We start from the raw sequence: 19840 nt of genomic DNA on the forward strand, positions 1-19840 counted from the left end.
TTAAAACTGCGCAATGACCGAAAGCTGAAAAAACTGTTTATGGATATGAGCGAATCATACAAAGCTGCTATGGATTTTGGACTGAGTATTGAACCAGACAAATACGGAGGATTTTGCTTGGTGAATCGGTCGATGAGCGCCATCAAGCCTGGTGAAATTGAGGTGGCCGTTGGATTGTTAGCTAACCTGCCAAAAGAAAACTCGTATAAAGACTGGTCAGTTATGGAAGGAGGAAAACTCCTAGTTGGAGTGGCTAGGTGGGCTAATCATTCCTTTAAAGCTAATTGCGACTACTACATGAAAGGTGGTTATCGTGGACGACAATGTGTTAGGTTGCGAGCGCTGAAGCAAATAGAACACAATGAAGAGCTGACAACCTTCTACAACGAAGACGCTTTTGGAGAAGAAAATGTCGATTGTCTTTGCAGTCATACAGAAGAGCATGGAAGGAGTGCAAATTTAGTGCAATCAACTTCACAAACTGTAGTGAGAGCTGTAAAACGAAAACGTCTACCAAAAGCAGAAATTCGATATGCACAACATGCAACAGAGTTTGATTCTTTCTTTGCTTATTACGAAGACTCATCGAATTTTAGCCTGTCCTCATTAAATGAAGCGCCCTCTTTTCCTATAGAAACTTCCCCAAACAATACTGCGGTTCCTCAAATCATCACATCAGATTCTATTGACGACGAAATGGGCAGCAGTAATGGAACAACTGACGAGTCATTGAACAACGCTCAATTTAAATTTTTCCCCGAGTATGAAAGCGATGAAAGTTCACAGTCTGACACCGAAGCTGTAAGGGAACTTGCCTCATTCAATCGATCTTCTCTATGTGATTTTGTGAGTGACTGCAGACCAGTCTCTGTGTCAAATCTAGCTTTGTCCATCATGTCGTTAGTAATAAAGCATAATTGTTCTGACCAAATGATGTACGAACTTCTAAAACGCGATCAAATTATTTTCAATGGTGAAAGTTTAGCACCATGGACAATAAAAAAGAAGTTGGGTGAATTTGCCGCTCAATATCAATGTAGAAAAGAACTTTTGTCGAACGGTGAACAAATTTATCTCAATTTCAGTCCGCTTCTCCTGAAAATTGTTCAAAATTCGATCAACGGCATGTTGAGATACGCAGAGTTGAGAAAAACAACAAACGATATAATTATGCCAAAACTGGAAGTTATTGAACGGCAAGTGACAATTAGGTTAATTTTGAACTTGGACGGAGCCCTGGTCTCAAAATCTCCTCCTAAAACAGCCTGGCCGCTCCTGATAGCGATTGCCGATCTACCTCCGAAAAAACGACAGATGTTTCAAAACATAATTTTAGGATCTCTTTTTTCTGGAAACGGGACACCGAATTTTAACGACATTTTTGATCATTTCGAGCGACAGATATCTACACATGAGGAGGTGACACTGGATGGTGATCGAGTTAAGGTTAAGTTCGAGCCAATTTTTTTTGTAGCAGATTTAATTGGCAAAGCAAAAGTATTGAATATCAAACAATGCAACGGATATTATGGTTGCTCTCTCTGCACTCAGCGTGGCTTCCACATAGATGGAGCGCATCACTATCCACATGACTTTGATGTTCATAAAAATATGCGGTCTCCTGAAAGTTATCTGGAGAACTTGAAGAACCTGGATGAGGGATCTCAACAAAAACTCAAAACCCTCAACGGTAAAAAGAGTGATTTTGAAAAATTCACTCAAGGAGTAAAGGGCAGGAGCAAAATTTTTTCTGTTATCGCTAAACAGCCGCTCTCTTCGCCGGTTGATACAATGCATCAACTTTTTCTTGGCGTATCGAGGGACCTACTAACGTATTTTTACGACCGCATGAAAGCAGACAGTAAAAGAAAATTGAATAAAATACTTTCGGGTATTCAAACTCCAAGAGAAATAAAACGATCAGTGCGATCTTTCGATCATCTCGCAAATATGAAAGCCAGCGAGCTAAAAGTTCATTTGCTATATCTGGCGCCCATCGTCTTACCCATTTTTTTGTTTGGAGAAGACCGGAGGTCCGATAAAACGGATCTTTTTAAACTAGTTTTTTCTTTGCGCAGTTTATATGATGACAATCGAAACTCTAAATTTTGCAGATTTTTGTTAGACGAGTTTTGCGTCAGCATGGCTGAAAAAAATCCCAAGAAGTTCGAGTCGATCAATTTCCATCTATTGAGACATCTTGCTTGGCAAGCTGCTGAGATTGGTCCTCTCTTCGTTACTTCAGCATCAATGTTTGAATCAGCTCTTCACCTTCTGATTGCTCCGTTAACTGGAACAACAAACCACTGTAAACTAATGGTAGAGAGATTCATCAGAGGCAAAGTGGTTTCTGAGATAGATTATAGTGAAGATGATTTGGCGCAGTTTCTAAGGTTTTCTGACAATCCGTCGGATGTGAACGAAGAATTTGGCCTCGTAGAATCAGAAGAATTAAGAGAATTCAGGTTCAACAATCCGTCAGCTCGAGTGTTCTGTCGATTCAGGAAGAATTTTTATTTTGGCTCTTTAGCGTACGGGCGGGAATCAGGTGCAGGTATTTTTGCATGTGTAGACGCGTCAACAATGGCTATTGGGAAAATTCTTTTCTTCTATGAGCTGGATGGTAATTTTTGTGTGCTTCGTGAACAAAAAATTGTTTCAACATTTAAACTTGTTCAACAACCAGAAGGTCCTGTTTCTAATTTTGCATACGTCGTTGAAGACAAGAATAGCACAATTCATGTTGCAGTAGATGCATTAGAAATAAAGTTTTTTCCTGTAAAAATTGAGGACAATTTGTATCTTGTTCCACTACTCAGTAACTTTGAGCATGATTAATTTTTAGTTTTCAGTTTCAATTTTGATTATAGCTACGCTGTTGATTCATTAACGTATGATCTGTTATTGTCATTGTATATATTGAAAACAATCAATTTGCAAAACTCGATATATTGAAAACAATCAATTTGCAAAACAATCGATATTTTGAATAGTAATTCTGCTGCATGACTTTTTAACGTATTGCTTGTTTTATTTTATTGACATAAATTTTAAACAATCATTTTGCGAAACTTAGTTGAAAACAAAGTCATCTTGCAGAACGCAGGCAAATTCCAACCTCTCTACATTATTTTTCTTTTGCTTGTTCTAAAAATTTGCATCCTTCCAGACGTAATGAGGCAAACAATTTTGAGTTTTGAGAACAACCGTTTGATTTATCGAATACAACCTGCTGACATAGCTGGTAATGTCGAATCAAGTGAAGTTGACTTGCTCAGGAGTGAGATCTTTGCTTTGGAGGAAAAGGTTGCTCTCCTTACGAAAAGAGTAGAAGACCTGGAACGTCTTCGACCTGTTGAGATAATCGATTTGACACAAGATGAAAGTTTCACAACAACTGTTTCGGTGTCGTCTAACCAAAGCGATGATATAGAGATGAATGGACTTTTTTGAGCCGGGCAGGATCTTAAGCTTTTATATAGCACGATAGTTTCTGGTTTTCTCTAGTAAATTGTTCAAGCTGGTTCTTTTAGATTTTTGAATTGTTCAAATGTAGTTTGTTTTCTACTTAATTGTATTAAAGATTTGATACCCCTGCTTTTTTGATGCTGAATTGAACTTGCTTTTTTGCTTTTCCAACTGGCTAACAAATTATGCATATTATAAATCGAGGACAAGCTTGTGTTTTACTAATTTTTCGAGGAGGTTCGGAGGGTGTATTGCCTTCTGCCGCAAAAGTATCACTTTCATTCCATAATTTTCTATTTTATTTCAAGCTTTTTTCGTTTATACCTTGACATAGACTGGAGGGTGTGTTGCCTTCCGGCTAATGTTATGACATTGCTCATAAGTTGTACTTTCATTCTAATGGTCACGAAGATTTTTAGTTTCTCGAAATGAGTTCCCAGCTACTGATCAGCGTACCGGGGACATTAGTGATGGGATCTTTTGTAGTACTCAGATTTGTGGTAATTTTTGAGATCGCAGTTTTGGCAACGTGGCAGCCAATACAAATGGTTCAAATGATCCTTTTGAATGACGGAGTTGAGCATACATTATCTTTGACCCCAAATACCCCAGAATTTGAGTCCTTTATGGCATGGGTAACTGAAGTTGAAATGAGCGACGAGCAGGAGCAAGCTTTGTATCCTCTGATTGCGGTTCTTGGAGACTAATACGGTTCCTCTGATAGCGAACACTGACTACTATTTCGATCAGATCTACAGTGCTAAATTTTAATTGTTTGCTCATGATAACAAACTTTCTTAGGCTGTGCTTATATCGAACAATTTTTTTAAAAATGTGCTAAGTTTTTACTCTGTTTTATGTTTGTGATAAAGGAACTAATTTCTCTCAATTAATGCGCAATTAAAAACTTCGATGTTTTATGTTTATGATAAAGAAACCAATTGAAAGCTTGTCTTCTTTCTTGTTTTTCATGCATTTAGTGAGTGTGGTTAATATGAGTGTCAGTATTATCCAATAAAACTTTTAGGCTGATGCGAAATATAGGCTGAACGAATATTAACTCTAGTTATTAACTCTAGAATTTTAGGCTGAACGAATATTTACTCTAGTTATTAACTCTAGAATCGGGTCAAAGAATTGTTCAAATCAAATTGAACTCGGTAGGAGTACCACTCGGTAGGAGTGCAGTTAAAGTGTAACACAAAAAAACTTTTTGCTATAGCTTGCCTCGGAAAAAAAGTTAGCTTTTCATACGGAAATTTGCTAATTTCGCCATTAGCGAATTTTGAAAAAGTTTTGTTTCATTGGGCCAAAACTTTGTTCAAATCAGATCAAACTTGGCACAGAGTGTTTCCATGGTACCTAGTTACCATGGAAATACTTTGTGCCAAGTTTGATCCGATTTGAACAATTCTTTGACACAATGAAAAAGACCTATTTTTAAAATTCAATCACTGCAAGTTATTCGAAATAATTGGAAATTTCCGTATAAAAGGCTAACTTTTTTCCTAGACAAGTTATAGCAAAAAATTTTTTGCTTCAGACTCTAGGTGCTCATGGGACACTCCATGCCGACTTTTGTCCAATTTGAAGAAGTTTTTAACCATACGAAAAAGACCTATTTTTAGAAATACTTTTTCGAAATAATCGCAGTTTTTCGTTCGAAAATGTAACTTTTTCCAGGGACAAGCAGCTGGAGTCTAATACAAAAAAATTTTTTTGCTTGCCCCTGGAAAAAGTTATCGAAAAGTTTTCGAACGAAAACTTGCGATTATTCGGAATAAGCAATTTTAAAAATAGGTCTTTTCCGTATGGTCAAAAACTTCTTCAAATTGGACCAAACTCGGCATGGAGTGTCCCATGAGTACCTAGAGTCTAAAGCGAAAGATTTTTTGGTATAGCTTACCTAGGAAAAAAGTTGGGTTTTCATACGGAAATTTGCGATTATTTCTAATAAGTAATTTTTAAAAAAAGATCTTATTGATTAGGTCTTAGAGTTTTCAAAAGTAAACCAAACTCGGCATGGAGTCTCCTATGAGTACCTAGAGTCTAAAGCGAAAAGTTTTTTTGCTATAGCTTGTCTAGGAAAAAAGTTAGTCTTTCATACGGAAATTTGCGAATTTCGCGAGTAACGAATTTTAAAAATAGGTAGTTTGCATGGGGTCAAGGAGTTGTCCAAATCCAACCAAACTCGGCATGGAGTGTCCTATGAGTACCTAGAGTCTAGAGAGAAAAGATTTTTTGTATAGCTTGCCTAGGAAAAAAGTTGGGTTTTCATACGGAAATTTGCGATTATTTCTAATAAGTAATTTTAAATAATTTTTAAAAATAGGTCTTTTTGATTAGGTCTTAGAGTTGTCCAAATCAAACCAAACTCGGCATGCAGTGTCCTATGAGTACCTAGAGTCTAAAACGAAAAAATTTTTGGTATAGCTTGCCTAGGAAAAAAGTTGGGTTTTCATACGGAAATTTGCGATTATTTCTAATAAGTAATTTTAAATAATTTTTAAAAAAAGGTCTTTTTGATTAGGTCTTAGAGTTGTCCAAAGTGAACCAAACTCGGCATGGAGTCTTCTATGAGTACCTAGAGTCTAAAGCGAAAAGATTTTTTGGTATAGCTTGCCTAGAAAAAAAGTTGGGTTTTCATACGGAAATTTGCGAGTTTCGCGAATAACGAATTTTAAAAATAGGTCTTTTCATGGGGTCGAGTTGTCCAAATCAAACCAAACTCGGCATGCAGTGTCCTATGAGTACCTAGAGTCTAAAACGAAAAAATTTTTTGGTATAGCTTGCCTAGGAAAAAAGTTGGGTTTTCATACGGAAATTTGCGATTATTTCTAATAAGTAATTTTAAATAATTTTTAAAAATAGGTCTTTTTGATTAGGTCTTAGAGTTGTCCAAAGTGAACCAAACTCGGCATGGAGTCTCCTATGAGTACCTAGAGTCTAAAGCGAAAAGATTTTTTGGTATAGCTTGCCTAGGAAAAATGTTGGGTTTTCATACGGAAATTTGCGAATTTCGCGAATAACGAATTTTAAAAATAGGTCTTTTTCATGGGGTCAAGGAGTTGTCCAAATCAAACCAAACTTGGCATGGAGTGTCCCATGAGTACCTAGAGTCTAAATCGAAAAGATTTTTTGGTATAACTTGCCTAGGAAAAAACTTGGGTTTTCATACGGAAATTTGCGAATTTCGCGAATAACGAATTTTAAAAATAGGTCTTTTTCATGGGGTCAAGGAGTTGTCCAAATCAAACCAAACCCGGCATGGAGTGTCCCAAGAGTACCTAGAGTCGAAAACGAAAAGATTTTTTGGTTTAGCTTGCCTAGGAAAAAAGTTGGGTTTTCATACGGAAATTTGCGATTATTTCTAATAAGTAATTTTAAATAATTTTTCAAAAAAAGGTCTTTTTGATTAGGTCTTAGAGTTGTCCAAAGTGAACCAAACTCGGCTTGGAGTCTCCTATGAGTACCTAGAGTCTAAAGCGAAAAGATTTTTTGGTATAGCTTGCCTAGGAAAAAACTTGGGTTTTCATACGGAAATTTGCGAATTTCGCGAATAACGAATTTTAAAAATAGGTCTTTTTCATGGGGTCAAGGAGTTGTCCAAATCAAACCAAACCCGGCATGGAGTGTCCCTTGAGTACCTAGAGTCTAAAGCGAAAAGATTTTTTGGTATAGCTTGCCTAGGAAAAAAGTTGGGTTTTCATACGGAAATTTGCGATTATTTCTAATAAGTAATTTTAAATAATTTTTAAAAATAGGTCTTTTTGATTAGGTCTTAGAGTTGTCCAAAGTGAACCAAACTCGGCTTGGAGTCTCCTATGAGTACCTAGAGTCTAAAGCGAAAAGATTTTTTGGTATAGCTTGCCTAGGAAAAAACTTGGGTTTTCATACGGAAATTTGCGAATTTCGCGAATAACGAATTTTAAAAATAGGTCTTTTTCATGGGGTCAAGGAGTTGTCCAAATCAAACCAAAACCGGCATGGAGTGTCCCATGAGTACCTAGAGTCTAAAGCGAAAAGATTTTTTGGTATAGCTTGCCTAGAAAAAAACTTGGGTTTTCATACGGAAATTTGCGAATTTCGCGAATAACGAATTTTAAAAATAGGTCTTTTTCATGGGGTCAAGGAGTTGTCCAAATCAAACCAAACTCGGCATGGAGTGTCCCATGAGTACCTAGAGTCCAAAGCGAAAAGATTTTTTGGTATAGCTTGCCTAGAAAAAAAGTTGGGTTTTCATACGGAAATTTGCGAATTTCGCGAATAACGAATTTTAGAAATAGGTCTTTTTCATGGGGTCAAGGAGTTGTCCAAATCAAACCAAACCCGGCATGGAGTGTCCCATGAGTACCTAGAGTCTAAAGCGAAAAGATTTTTTGGTAAAGCTTGCCTAGGAAAAAAGTTGGGTTTTCATACGGAAATTTGCGAATTTCGCGAATAACGAATTTTAGAAATAGGTCTCTTTCATGGGGTCAAGGAGTTGTCCAAATCAAACCAAACCCGGCATGGAGTGTCCCATGAGTACCTAGAGTCTAAAGCGAAAAGATTTTTTGGTATAGCTTGCCTAGGAAAAAAGTTGGGTTTTCATACGGAAATTTGCGAATTTCGCGAATAACGAATTTTAGAAATAGGTCTTTTTCATGGGGTCAAGGAGTTGTCCAAATCAAACCAAACCCGGCATGGAGTGTCCCATGAGTACCTAGAGTCTAAAGCGAAAAGATTTTTTGGTAAAGCTTGCCTAGGAAAAAAGTTGGGTTTTCATACGGAAATTTGCGAATTTCGCGAATAACGAATTTTAGAAATAGGTCTCTTTCATGGGGTCAAGGAGTTGTCCAAATCAAACCAAACCCGGCATGGAGTGTCCCATGAGTACCTAGAGTCTAAAGCGAAAAGATTTTTTGGTATAGCTTGCCTAGGAAAAAAGTTGGGTTTTCATACGGAAATTTGCGAATTTCGCGAATAACGAATTTTAAAAAAGGTCTTTTTCATGGGGTCAAGGAGTTGTCCAAATCAAACCAAACTCGGCATGGAGTGTCCCATGAGTACCTAGAGTCTAAAGCGAAAAGATTTTTTGGTATAGCTTGCCTGGAAAAAAGTTGGGTTTTCATACGGAAATTTGCGAATTTCGCGAATAACGAATTTTAAAAATAGGTCTTTTTGATTAGGTCTTAGAGTTGTTGAAAGTGGACCAAATTGATATCCCAGACTACCAGTACTATTTAGTTTGTAATGCAAAAAGAATGGTCCACCTAACTGTCATAGAAAAAAAGTTCGTCTCTTAGTTGAGGTTTTTCGCTTATTTGAAAATTTTATTTTAAAACGTCTATTTGAGAATAGTTGGAACATTATGTGCAATCGCACATTAACGAGCCTCCTTGTTTAATTCTGGTTTTAATCTATGACATTATTATACCTTTATTATTATTTTACTTTGTCTGTTTAGTGTTTCTTTTTTGGAGAGAGCTTTTCCAGCCTAGTTTTTTTTTCTAGTGCTCTGCTCAATTCTCATACAGTTGTTTGTTTGTAACTCCGCCGTAGCCGGTCCCCAGCCCGGTTGAGAGAAGGAGGAGGGAAACACACCCAAAACATACTGGAAAATCTCAAAAAGTTGTTCGTTAGTTCAACTGTAGATTTTTTCCGACAGTATTTCAGCTCTCGAAATACGAGATGCATGACTCGAATTATGTAGATTTATGATTCGAAGTAGGGGCCGCATGAATCGAATTAGGTTGATTTATGATTCGAAACGGTAGGATTATGACTCGACAGACCGGGTCATTGTTCCGAAATACCAAATTTATGAATCGAAAGGCCGGGTCATTGTTCCGAAATACCTGATTTATGATTCGAAATACAAGATGCATGACTCGAATTATGTGGATTTATGATTCGAAATACGAGATCCATGACTCAAATTATGTAGATTTATGATTCGAAGTAGGGGCCGCATGAATCGAATTAGGTTGATTTATGATTCGAAACGGTAGGATTATGACTCGACAGACCGGGTCATTGTTCCGAAATACCAGATTTATGAATAGAAAGACCGGGTCATTGTTCTGAAATACCAGATATATGATTCGACTTACCGGGTCATTAACTTCTTCCGGGTCCGTGTATTTAACGACCCGGAATGACACCCCCCCCAGACGACGTTTTGTCGAGTCATATTTCTACCACCTCGCCCCGGGTGCTACTGATAACAAGCCATTTGAAGGTCAAAAATGTCATTTGAAGGTCAAAAAGGTCATTTGAAGGGCAAAAAAAGGTGTGCGATAAAAATTAATTTATGAACAATTTGTACAAATTACGAAAACAGCAGCGCTCGCTACTCTAAGCTACTGGTCATAAAAATTTACTGCATTTAGATACTTAAAGCTTTCAATGAGGTATTTTAAAGCTTGTTCACAATAACACCCGAAATCAAAATTATCTGAAGAGCTACAAACTAGCTTGATTAGTTTATTACATTTTAAGAAACTGCATCATAAACTCAAGATTGATTGAGTGAAATTGGAGTAATTGCTTGATAATAATTTTAATTATTAGCTCTCAACTAGATAATAAAAACGTTTTATAGGTTCGTAATCAATTTACGAATCAGTAAGGTTTGAACCAAATTTTTTTTCCAAAGAATCTTTTCCAAAATCGATTGAAGAAATGACTGAAATCTTGCTCTTAACTGTATCAAGCTGAAATGATTTTAACAATTCTTTTGAACTTTTGTCTTTTTCACAGTCTGGTGCGTGATCAAATTCTGATACTGTGTTCTGATTGGTCAACGAAGTTTGGTCGCGTTCTTGGAGTAAATGTGGTTGCGTAATAGAATTAGATGGAAGATCTGTGATTGGTTCCTCGTTATCCGAAGATTGTCGGGATTCAATTTCATCTTCGTCTTCGCTTTCTTGTGAACAAATATTGTCCTGGTCGTCCGGATGTATGACTCGTTTCTCTTTCGTTCTTCGGTTTTGAAACCAAACTTTGACCTGAAAGCCAAACAATTTAGATATTATTATACAATGATAGGGTATAATATTTTCTGCTCAAGTTTTCTAGTTTTCTGCCCGGACTTACGTAATAACATTCTATTCATCTATTGAGAAATATTAACTACAATTTAATCTGAGTTTTTGAAGGTTTTTCAGGTCAAAATCTACGCACCTAAGATAGTATTGTTGCATCGAGTTTGCAGGTTATTAATTTCTATAGGTAATATATTCTAGGTAAATTGCATGGATCATTTTTTGCAGGTGATTTAGCAGGTCTTGTTACCTGAAATTCTGCTTCCCTGCAAACATTGCAGGTAAATTTACCTAGACATTATTAGAGTGTAACATTGAGAGTTAAGACGAAAATTATAGTTTGATATAAATGAAATATGTGACCTGTTTTCAGGTTGCAGTGGAAAAAAACTCTTATGAAAAAACTAAAAAATTGACTAGAAACATTGCGTATGAAAACCCTAGCATGATAATTGCATAGGGTTTTTTACACGATATTACCCAGGCATACCAAAATCATCTATAATCCAGACTCTGAATTACTGGAAATTTTTGTGCGTTCGTGTACCCGTTCAAAAGTGTATGAAAACGTGAATCCAAGACAAAAATGAGCTATGGTACAAGAAAGTTTCCGTTCTCGTCCAAAATTTTTAAGAGATTACGGACATTTTTTAATTTTTGTTTGAGACTCTGAACAACATTATATTAATAAATAGTTATTTCGTGACGTGAGGACAAATAGTAATGTAAATATGGTGGTTCCATTTAGTGGATGGAAAAGGTGTAAAAATATCTAATTTTTAATAACTGCTCCATCCGGTTACATGACAACTTACCCAATTCCATTTTACCCCATTCCATTTTACCCCATTCCATTTTACCCCATTCCATTTTACCCCATTCCATTTTACCCCATTCCATTTTACCCCATTCCATTTTACCCCATTCCATTTTACCCCATTCCATTTTACCCCATTCCATTTTACCCCATTCCATTTTACCCCATTCCATTTTACCCCATTCCATTTTAACCCATTCCATTTAAGCCGATGCCAAATTTATTTAAACCTATTGTCAATAATTACCAAAAAAACCATTTAGCCGACTATATAATTAAATGGCCCGTGGGACTTGACATGAAACTATCACAACAGAACATCGGATAATTGAACGAAAAGATCAAAGAGCATTGGGTGAAATGGTATTGGGTAAATTGTCCTGACACCGCTTCATTCACTCCCGGGGCCTGGAACTGCCAGTAAACACATAACTGGACAACGGGTAGCATTGATCCTGCGGTAGTTTGCAGATCTTAGATAAAAATAAGAAGCATTAACTTTTTCCTTATGAAGCTTAAATATATTAAGATGGCTTCAGCATATATTAAGATGGCTTCCATTATCAACCGTTGTGACCCGGGTCGAGGAAATTCTAAATATTATGTTTCATAAATGCGCTGAATTTTTCAAACATTCAGTTTAAAAAATTTGCGTAATAATGCGCTGAATTTAGGCACGCAATGCGGTGAGTCTTCAGCGCTTTTCGTGCATTTCATTCAGCGCAATCAGCACATTTCTTACGCAAATCGAACCGAAATGCCGCTGACCCCTCGAACCGGGGAACGAATGATTTTCTCTTCCTAAGATCTTCAATTCCTTTTAATTGAGTTGTCCGCTTCGTTTCCATTTGCATATTTGTTTACAGTTGTTTATTCACATTCTTAGTAATAATTTTATCACCTATTCTCGAACTTTTTCTCCTTTTTTCAAGTTGTGTTCAACTTTTTTTTGCAAGTTTTGAGTTTGAATGAATATGGACAGTGTATTTTGAGTTTGTTATCTTAACTATATTGGGTGTATCACTGCGGTTTTCCTTGTTTCATTTGTTTATTTGTTTACTTTTGTTTACCTGTGTCTCTGAGAGTCCCAATTCCTCCGATATCTGCCTCCTTTGGTGTCCCACTACATAAGGACAGTGGTTGAACTGGGTTTCCAACTTGGCCAGCTGGGCAGGTGTGAAGGCAGTCCTGATGCGCTTTGATCTAAACAGATACAATTAATAGTTGATTTTGAGGTCAAAACGGCCAAAAAACGGCAAAATTTGGAACCCAGTATTTTTGGGGCCTTTTTTATGCCAGTAAAAAATTAGAACCAGATAGCGCGGTAATCATATCAAAAAAAAGCACGTGGGTCGAAGGCGGGGTACTCGGGGGGGGGGGGGGGGGAGGGGAGGGAGGAGGGTAGAGTTATACCTAGGGGAGGAATGAGCACAGAATACATCCCAAACTTTCTCACAAATTATTGCAAGAAACAAATGTTAGATATAGAAAAACTAAGTACATCCCCGCACCTAATTCTAAGGCAAATTCTATAGTACTGGGTCAGAGTCTAATTCACATCACATTTTGGACTGAATTTGTCTGATTCAGAGCTAATTCAGTGATTCATTCTGAACAATCTTCTGATTCGGAAGAATACTGTATATTTTCTCTGATTTTTGACTGATTCAGCGAAATTTAGAAATCATTTCAGAGTTGGCTTTGAAATATTTCTGAATCGGTACTAAAACTTGAAAACTCTCTGAAACTGTTCTGAATCAGTACTGATTGTCACTGAGCCTAAGATACGGGTCAAATTCTGTTTTAAGCCGACGATATAATAATTAAGTTTTCCAAGAGTTGAACCACTTCTTTCTTTCTGTATCCCAAAAGCATTTTAGCACAATTTTAACAAAAAGATAGAAAATATCTCAAAAACGTCTGCAATCGAAAGACCGGGTGATGAAGAGCTATGTTTGTTAACGTGTTTGTTTACTCAATGTTTGTTTGCTTGTTTGTTCACTTAATCATTGTTTACTTGTTTACCTGTGAGGGTACAGCAGAGCACTACACATTGCAGCAGCCGGGCTACTCAGAAAATGGGCTGCAACTGCGGGGGGCAAAGGAGGAGGGTGATGTCCCCCACCCACGGGTGGCAAACTATGGTACGGATAGGTGTGAGCCAGATTAACCGGATGGCTGGACAGGAGTGCAAGCGTGCCTGCGGGGGGATGGTGGGGAGGGGTGGGCATCATTGGGTGAATTGGGGGATGTGGTGGGGTGACTCCAGAGGGTGTGGGCTGTAGATGATGATGATGCTGAAGAGATCCAGTTGATGAAGACGACGTCAAATTGTGATCTAGAATGAAAGAATCTTTTCAATGTTGACCCAGGATAGATCCTACAAAATACCACAACAAATTTGAAGTTCTCGCGAGTATCAGCAACCCGCACTGAATATTGGCTGATATTTCTTTGAATGAAACCTTAGTGATAAAACTGCAGAGAAGAAGGAATTGTCAATTGAAAATTAAATTGATATAAAAAAAACGAACGTTTTCGAAAATTGCGTTCATCGTCAGGTTTAACAATTGAACAAAATTTTTTACAGAGTATATAAACTTGTTTTTACTATATCTATTGAATTCTAAGAAATGAGTTAAAATAACAACGAATTTTTGAAATTATTTACATTTATTACGCCAAAATTAATTCAATCAAGCCCATTAACCCCCCGTTGTTTAGCATAGCGTATAATATATACCCCCAACAGTAAATATGCCATAATGGAGGGGGCTATAATTTCTTTGAGGGGGTCTATAATGGGAAAACCCCAAATTTTTGTTTTCCATTGCAATTTACAGTGTAAAAAGATCAACATTTTTTATATTAATAATAGTAATATTGGTCATATTTTTCGCGAAAACGAAACAGGAAACATTTCTAAAAAAAATTCGAATAACTCACAAGCAGCAGCTGCTAAGCTCGAAGCGCCCAATTGAAGTTGAGTCGAACCCGGGACATCCCCACCCCCTACAATCCCAGCTGAGGCCAGCAACCCGAGAAGGGCCGACTCTGAACTCGATCCACCACCCACTGCTGCGGGCTGGTTCCGAGGCGAAGCTTCACCACCAAGCAATGACGTCACGTGACCCGCAGGTGGTGACGTCACTAGTCTAGATTGCTGTTGAGTTTGATGCTGTTGTTGGTTTAGTAGCAAATTTGCGGCCAAAAGTGAGCTTGTTTGGCTCGTGTGTGAACTCGAACCCAAAAAGTAATCCATCAAGGCCATTGAAGTCAGCGCGGACATTTTTGCAAAATCAGAGCCAGAAAATTTATTGTTTTTTTAAAAAAAACTCTTATAATGCAAAATATTAAAATTTTTAAGTCACAAAAATTAATCCGTGTCTTTCAGCAGCTGATAGTAATGTTGATAACGAGCGAGATAGTTGTTGGTAAATAATGAACAATAATAAATCAGAACAAAGTAACAAAAAAACTACTTACCGTTTTTTTATATTTTGCAACAAAACCTCCGATTACTGCTTTTAAAATAACTGATAAACTGTTATCAACTATTCAGTTAGTAAAATATGACTACTGGCGCTTATAGTTTTGGTGATAATGCAGTTTTGGTAATTAATAAACCAGCAAAAACTTATCAAAAATAACCAAACTTGGGTGAAAATTTATCGAACACGACGAATTCAGCAACAAAACAGGTTAAGTTAGATTTGATGTGAGAAAGTTTTCAGCAATTTTATAGAGTCAAGATATGAACTTTTAATGATATATAGGCAAGTTAAGTAATATAATAAAAATTGGATATTATACTTATATTAGCATTACTCTACCTGGTGGTAATTTAGTGAGTGTTTATAACCAAAATAAGTTAATTACCAAGAAAGTTGAAAAATAGATCAAAAGGTAAAATACTGCATAATGTTTGTTTTAGATTGGCTCGCGTTTAGCTGGTTTACCTTTAATTCGTTTTGTGAGTTAATTCATTTAAAAGAGAAAGTTATATTGCAATTAATTATACCGTAATTGACCATTAATAAAGCGACGATTAATTATGAATGGCAAAGCTGTTTATACTCATTAGTAGCTTTTCATTAAGTCGCTTCAAAGCGAAAATAAGTCACACGAAAGTCTATTTGTAATTTAATAAGCAACATCAAAAAAGTTTTTGTCGAATTATTTACGTTTATTATATTAATAGCATGCTTAAGATAATTAACAGGTGGCACTTAACAGTTTATTTGAAGTGAGCTTTTATTTTACTCCGCTGCGTTAACACACATCTTTTTCTCGCTCTCTTTTTAATCAAGTTGAACTCTTAGAAGTTTTTTCATCACAAAAGTAATTACACCTTTCACTCACTTTTTTCGAACAAATCAAAAAGCTCCAAAAATCATTTTTCACTCTTACCAAAAATGTACTTCTAACAACCACACACACACACGGCTATAATCGCATAATATCATTACGTCGACTAATTTTCAGGTGCTAATTGCGTTTTCAACACTTAAATGTTAAAAGAAGTTGAGCAAACAAAGTTTTTTTTTCAATTTTGTGATTAAAAATACTTCAGTCGAGCGCTGGCTTATGTGACATAGCTGTGTCAATTTATGGCAACAAAGATCAAATAATACGTCATTACCGACTTGTTTAATGATTCATAGTCATCTTCAAAAGTTACTTTTAATGGTAATTGTATGTTTGATCTCGTCAGCAGTGCAAAAGCAAAAACGTAGACATTTTAAGTACAGGTTACGTGACTTGACCTCATAAAGCCACTAAGAAAATTGGGCGTTTATGGAAAACCTGGTAGCGTTTCACCCCTAATTAACCCCCTATCATTTAACCCCGATTTATTCACCCCTGTATCATTTAACCCCTGTATCTTTTAACCCCACTATCATTTAACCCCGATTTTAATCTCTATAAAATAAGGATAATTAAATTAGCAAAATAATCATTTGGCCATACCTCGCGGGCCATGGCCATGCCTTAGCAGCCCGTGGGACTTGATATGAAACTATCACAACCGAACGTGGGATTAATTTATCCACTTAATTACGACAAAACATGCCTTTAATGTCGACTGCTAATTGGCGGGATGAAATGATTGAGGGGTTAAATGATAGAGGGGTAAATAAATCGAGTTAAATGATAGGGGGTTAAATGAATAGGGGTGAAATGAAGTAGAACCCGAGGTATAAGCCAGAATTTCAAATTGATTTCCACAGAGTCAAGGAACCTTGCTTGAAATACCCCCCCATGCTTTAAATTGCCAAAGACTTGGAATCTGTACAGCAAATAGGAAAACCTGCATTCAAGAATGTGGTACTGCAGAGATCTAGCATTTAAAAACTTGTACATGCACGTTTCAAATTTTTAACCAGCACACAAACGTTGGTTTATGGACTTTCGCAAGCGGAATAAAAAACGTTTTTAACTAAGTAAAAGAATTAATTTCTCAAAAATGAGAGAATAAAAAAATGATATTTTACAGTAGAATTTAGAGATTTACAGGAGAGATCTGATTATTAGATCAAGATGGTGATTTGAATTTTGGGATGAAAAAGGACTCAAAAATCAGCTGTATATATACCCATTATCAGTGTGAAAAATTCAAGATACAAAACTAATCTTAGCACCTTGATTTATAGTGGGGGGCGCAAAGGTTACCCAATATGGTTTGCTTCTGCATATCAGTCGCAAAGGGAACCATAAATGGAATGCATTTGCACTTTTCTAAGAATTCATTCACACTTCCGGAGATATCATCATCATTTAATACATGCTTGGAAGATTTTACATCACTTAATCTAACTCTAATAATAGTTATCTAGATTCACCAATTTGAACCGAATATTGATTCTCAGCACCATTTCTTGACGATTCATTTATATAATTTCTTTGATCAAAGTCATATTGCTTGTCTTTCTAATCTGGTAAGTCAAACTTTCTTTCTAATTCTCACTAAGTCTAAGACTATAGTTTGATCGATATTCTAACACCCCCACTCAGACTTGAGCTGATTGCGTAGAGTCTGTTCCCATCAAAACTGCTCTGAATGTTTCCACTTTGGAAACGGGTAACGACTTTGTGAAGATGTCCGCTGCCATTTTGTCTGTAGGAACGTAATGAATTGAAATAGTCCCATCCTCCGTCTTGTCACGAATGAAGTGGAACTTTGTCTCGATGTGCTTGCTCCGCTTGTGCATGACTGGGTTTTGGCAAAGTCTGATACAACTTTGGTTGTCCTCTCCAATTGCTATTGGACGTTTCTGTTGGATGCCAAAATCTTCTAGAAGTTGTTTCAGGTAGAGTGCTTCCTGAACTGCTGCTGCCATGCCCTGATATTCTGCTTTTGATGAAGAAAGAGCAACTGTGGCCTGCTTCTTGACACCCCAGCTGAGTGCTGCGCCACGTCCGTTGAGCTTGAAGTAATAGCCCGTTGTTGATTTTCTGTCGTTCACGTCTCCAGACCAGTCTGCATCACTTTCCCCCACTAAATCATAACTAGCCTCTTTTGTGTAAGTAAGTTTTAAACCTTTTGAACCTTGAGGATATCGCAGAAGTTGTTTTCCTCACATCCAGTGTTGATTGGTAGGTGCATTCATGTGTCTGGACAGAATGTTGACTGTGAACATGATGTCTGGCCTCGTCTGTTTGGCCAGATACAGAAGTGATCCAACCAAGCTTCTGTAGATCCTCTGGTCCACTTCTTCGTCTCCGTTCTGTGCTGTCTGAAGCTTCAAATTCAAATCAGCTGGAGTTCTTGAGAGTTTGCATTGATCCATTTGAAACCGCTCAAGTATTGTTTCTATGTAGCGTTCTTGGTCGACTGTGACTTTGCCCTCTTCTCGTCTGATTCTTAGACCCAGAAACCAGTGTAGTCTCCCTCTGTCTTCCATGTGAAAGGTTGCTTCTAGTGCCTACTTGACATCAGAGACCACTGTCATACTTCTTGATGCTACTATGATGTCATCAACCCAGACCAAGATGAAGGTGTGATCCTCTGCCTCTGATCTTGCAAAAAAGCAGTAATCGCTCCTGCTTCTGGTGAACCCCTGTCTCAGTAGGAAAATTGCCAGCTCTTTGTACCAGTTGTTAGCAGCCTGTTTCAAACCATAAATTGATTTATTTAGTCGACATACTAACTTCTCCCCATCTGATTCGCGTTTTACAAACTCCTGTGGCTGTTCCAGATACACTTCTTCCTCGATTGGTGAGTGCAGGAAAGCAGTCTTGACATCAAATTGGTGCATCACATGGCCCTACTTCGCTGATAGCTGAAGTAGAATCCTGAATGTTTCCGGCTTACAGGTAGGCGCAAAAGTCTCAAAGTAGTCCACTCCTTCCACTTGTTTGAAGCCATTCGCCACATAGCGCGCTTTGTATTTGTCGACATGACCACTGGGTCCCAATTTCACTTTGTAGACCCGTTTGCCCGGTATGACGTCCCTGTCTGTGGGTGGTCTCACTAGGTTCCAAGTCTCGTTGTCATGGAGTGCATTGACCTCGTCCTTCATTGCCCGGTGCCACTGGTCCCAATCGTCACCTTGCTTGGCTTCGTAGACTGTTTTGGGTTCCACATAGTCGCCCTCAGTCACAGCAAGATGGGTCCTGACTTGTCAAAAAAATTGCGGAACATTCCTTGCTCGTGTCCCTCGTCTGGGTTCTGCTCTGTCCGCGTGTTCCAGTGCATCTTCATTGAAGCCAACTGTCTATAACTGTGAGAAGTCTTCTGTGTCACTGTCTTCCAGTGAATCTGAGTCTCTGTGACTCCCTCTTGTTGCAGTAGATTCTCCATCTAGTGCTGTTTCTCCAACATCCGAGGCCTCTTGTCTCAGTGTTGTTTCTTGAGTATTCACGCTCCCTGAGTCATGCCACTCCTCCTTTATTGCAGTAGATGTGTCCTGTCGTTCTCTGTTGTCATCGTCTTGATGACCATCATCTGGGTGCCAGATTCCCAGTTCCGACCCATCATCTAGTAGGTCAGCCGTTTCTTTTTTGTCAGGGATTGAGCCCACTTCAGACTCCTTGATGATCACATCTCGAACTACCATCACCTCGCGTGAGTTGGGTATGTACACCAGGTATCCGTTTTCTCCTTCAGTGTAACCCACAAACTTTCCTTCCAGTGCCTTGGGTTCAAGTTTGTTGACTTCTCTGTCCCTCTTCCTCATGAAGACTGTGCAACCAAAAATAGATAATTTACTAATTGGAAGCTTAGGTTTTACACCTCTCATCAGCTCTGCTGGGCATTTTTCTTCTCCTCGTCTCACAACCAAATTTCTGATCCTTGCTGCGTGAAGAATTGCTGCTCCCCACATCAACTTGGGAAGTCCTGAGTCAATGAGCAAACATCTTGCCATCTCCAGCAGTGTCCTGTTGCACCTCTCAGCTAACCCATTCTGTTGTGGCGTCTCTGGTATGGTCTTTTCCTGTAGAATGCCTGCATCTAAACACTACGTCTTGAACTGCTCTGAGAGAAACTCCTTCGCATTGTTTGGCCTCAGCTTCTTGGGCGTCCCCA

At 37.8% G+C, this 19840-nt stretch overlaps 1 protein-coding gene across 1 annotated transcript; it reads right to left on the reverse strand.

The window, feature by feature from the left end:
* Nucleotides 1–9742: 9742 nt before the first annotated feature.
* On the reverse strand, nt 9743–15340 carry LOC142355744 (uncharacterized). The gene is made up of 4 exons (XM_075407812.1): nt 14257–15340; nt 13336–13648; nt 12381–12513; nt 9743–10457 (listed from the first exon to the last, which is right to left on the reverse strand). The coding sequence occupies exons 1-4, from the start codon at nt 14597–14599 to the stop codon at nt 10065–10067; spliced, it is 1182 nt and encodes a 393-aa protein (XP_075263927.1). The 5' UTR covers nt 14600–15340; the 3' UTR covers nt 9743–10064.
* Between the last annotated feature and the right edge of the window lie 4500 nt (nt 15341–19840).

Source organism: Convolutriloba macropyga, unplaced genomic scaffold, assembly GCF_964194025.1.
Source record: "Convolutriloba macropyga unplaced genomic scaffold, txConMacr16.3 SCAFFOLD_693, whole genome shotgun sequence".
NCBI classification, from domain to species: Eukaryota; Metazoa; Xenacoelomorpha; order Acoela; family Convolutidae; genus Convolutriloba; species Convolutriloba macropyga.

What these genes read in the sequence shown, in the direction of transcription:
- LOC142355744 (XM_075407812.1), bottom strand. Translation starts at nt 14,599, where the DNA reads ATGTCCGCGCTGACTTCAATGGCCTTGATGGATTACTTTTTGGGTTCG. An exon ending in GAGCTTAGCAGCTGCTGCTT is followed by an intron (nt 13,649 to 14,256) that starts GTGAGTTATTCG and finishes CTTTCATTCTAG; the next exon opens with ATCACAATTTGACGTCGTCT. An exon ending in GCTCTGCTGTACCCTCACAG is followed by an intron (nt 12,514 to 13,335) that starts GTAAACAAGTAA and finishes GTATCTGTTTAG; the next exon opens with ATCAAAGCGCATCAGGACTG.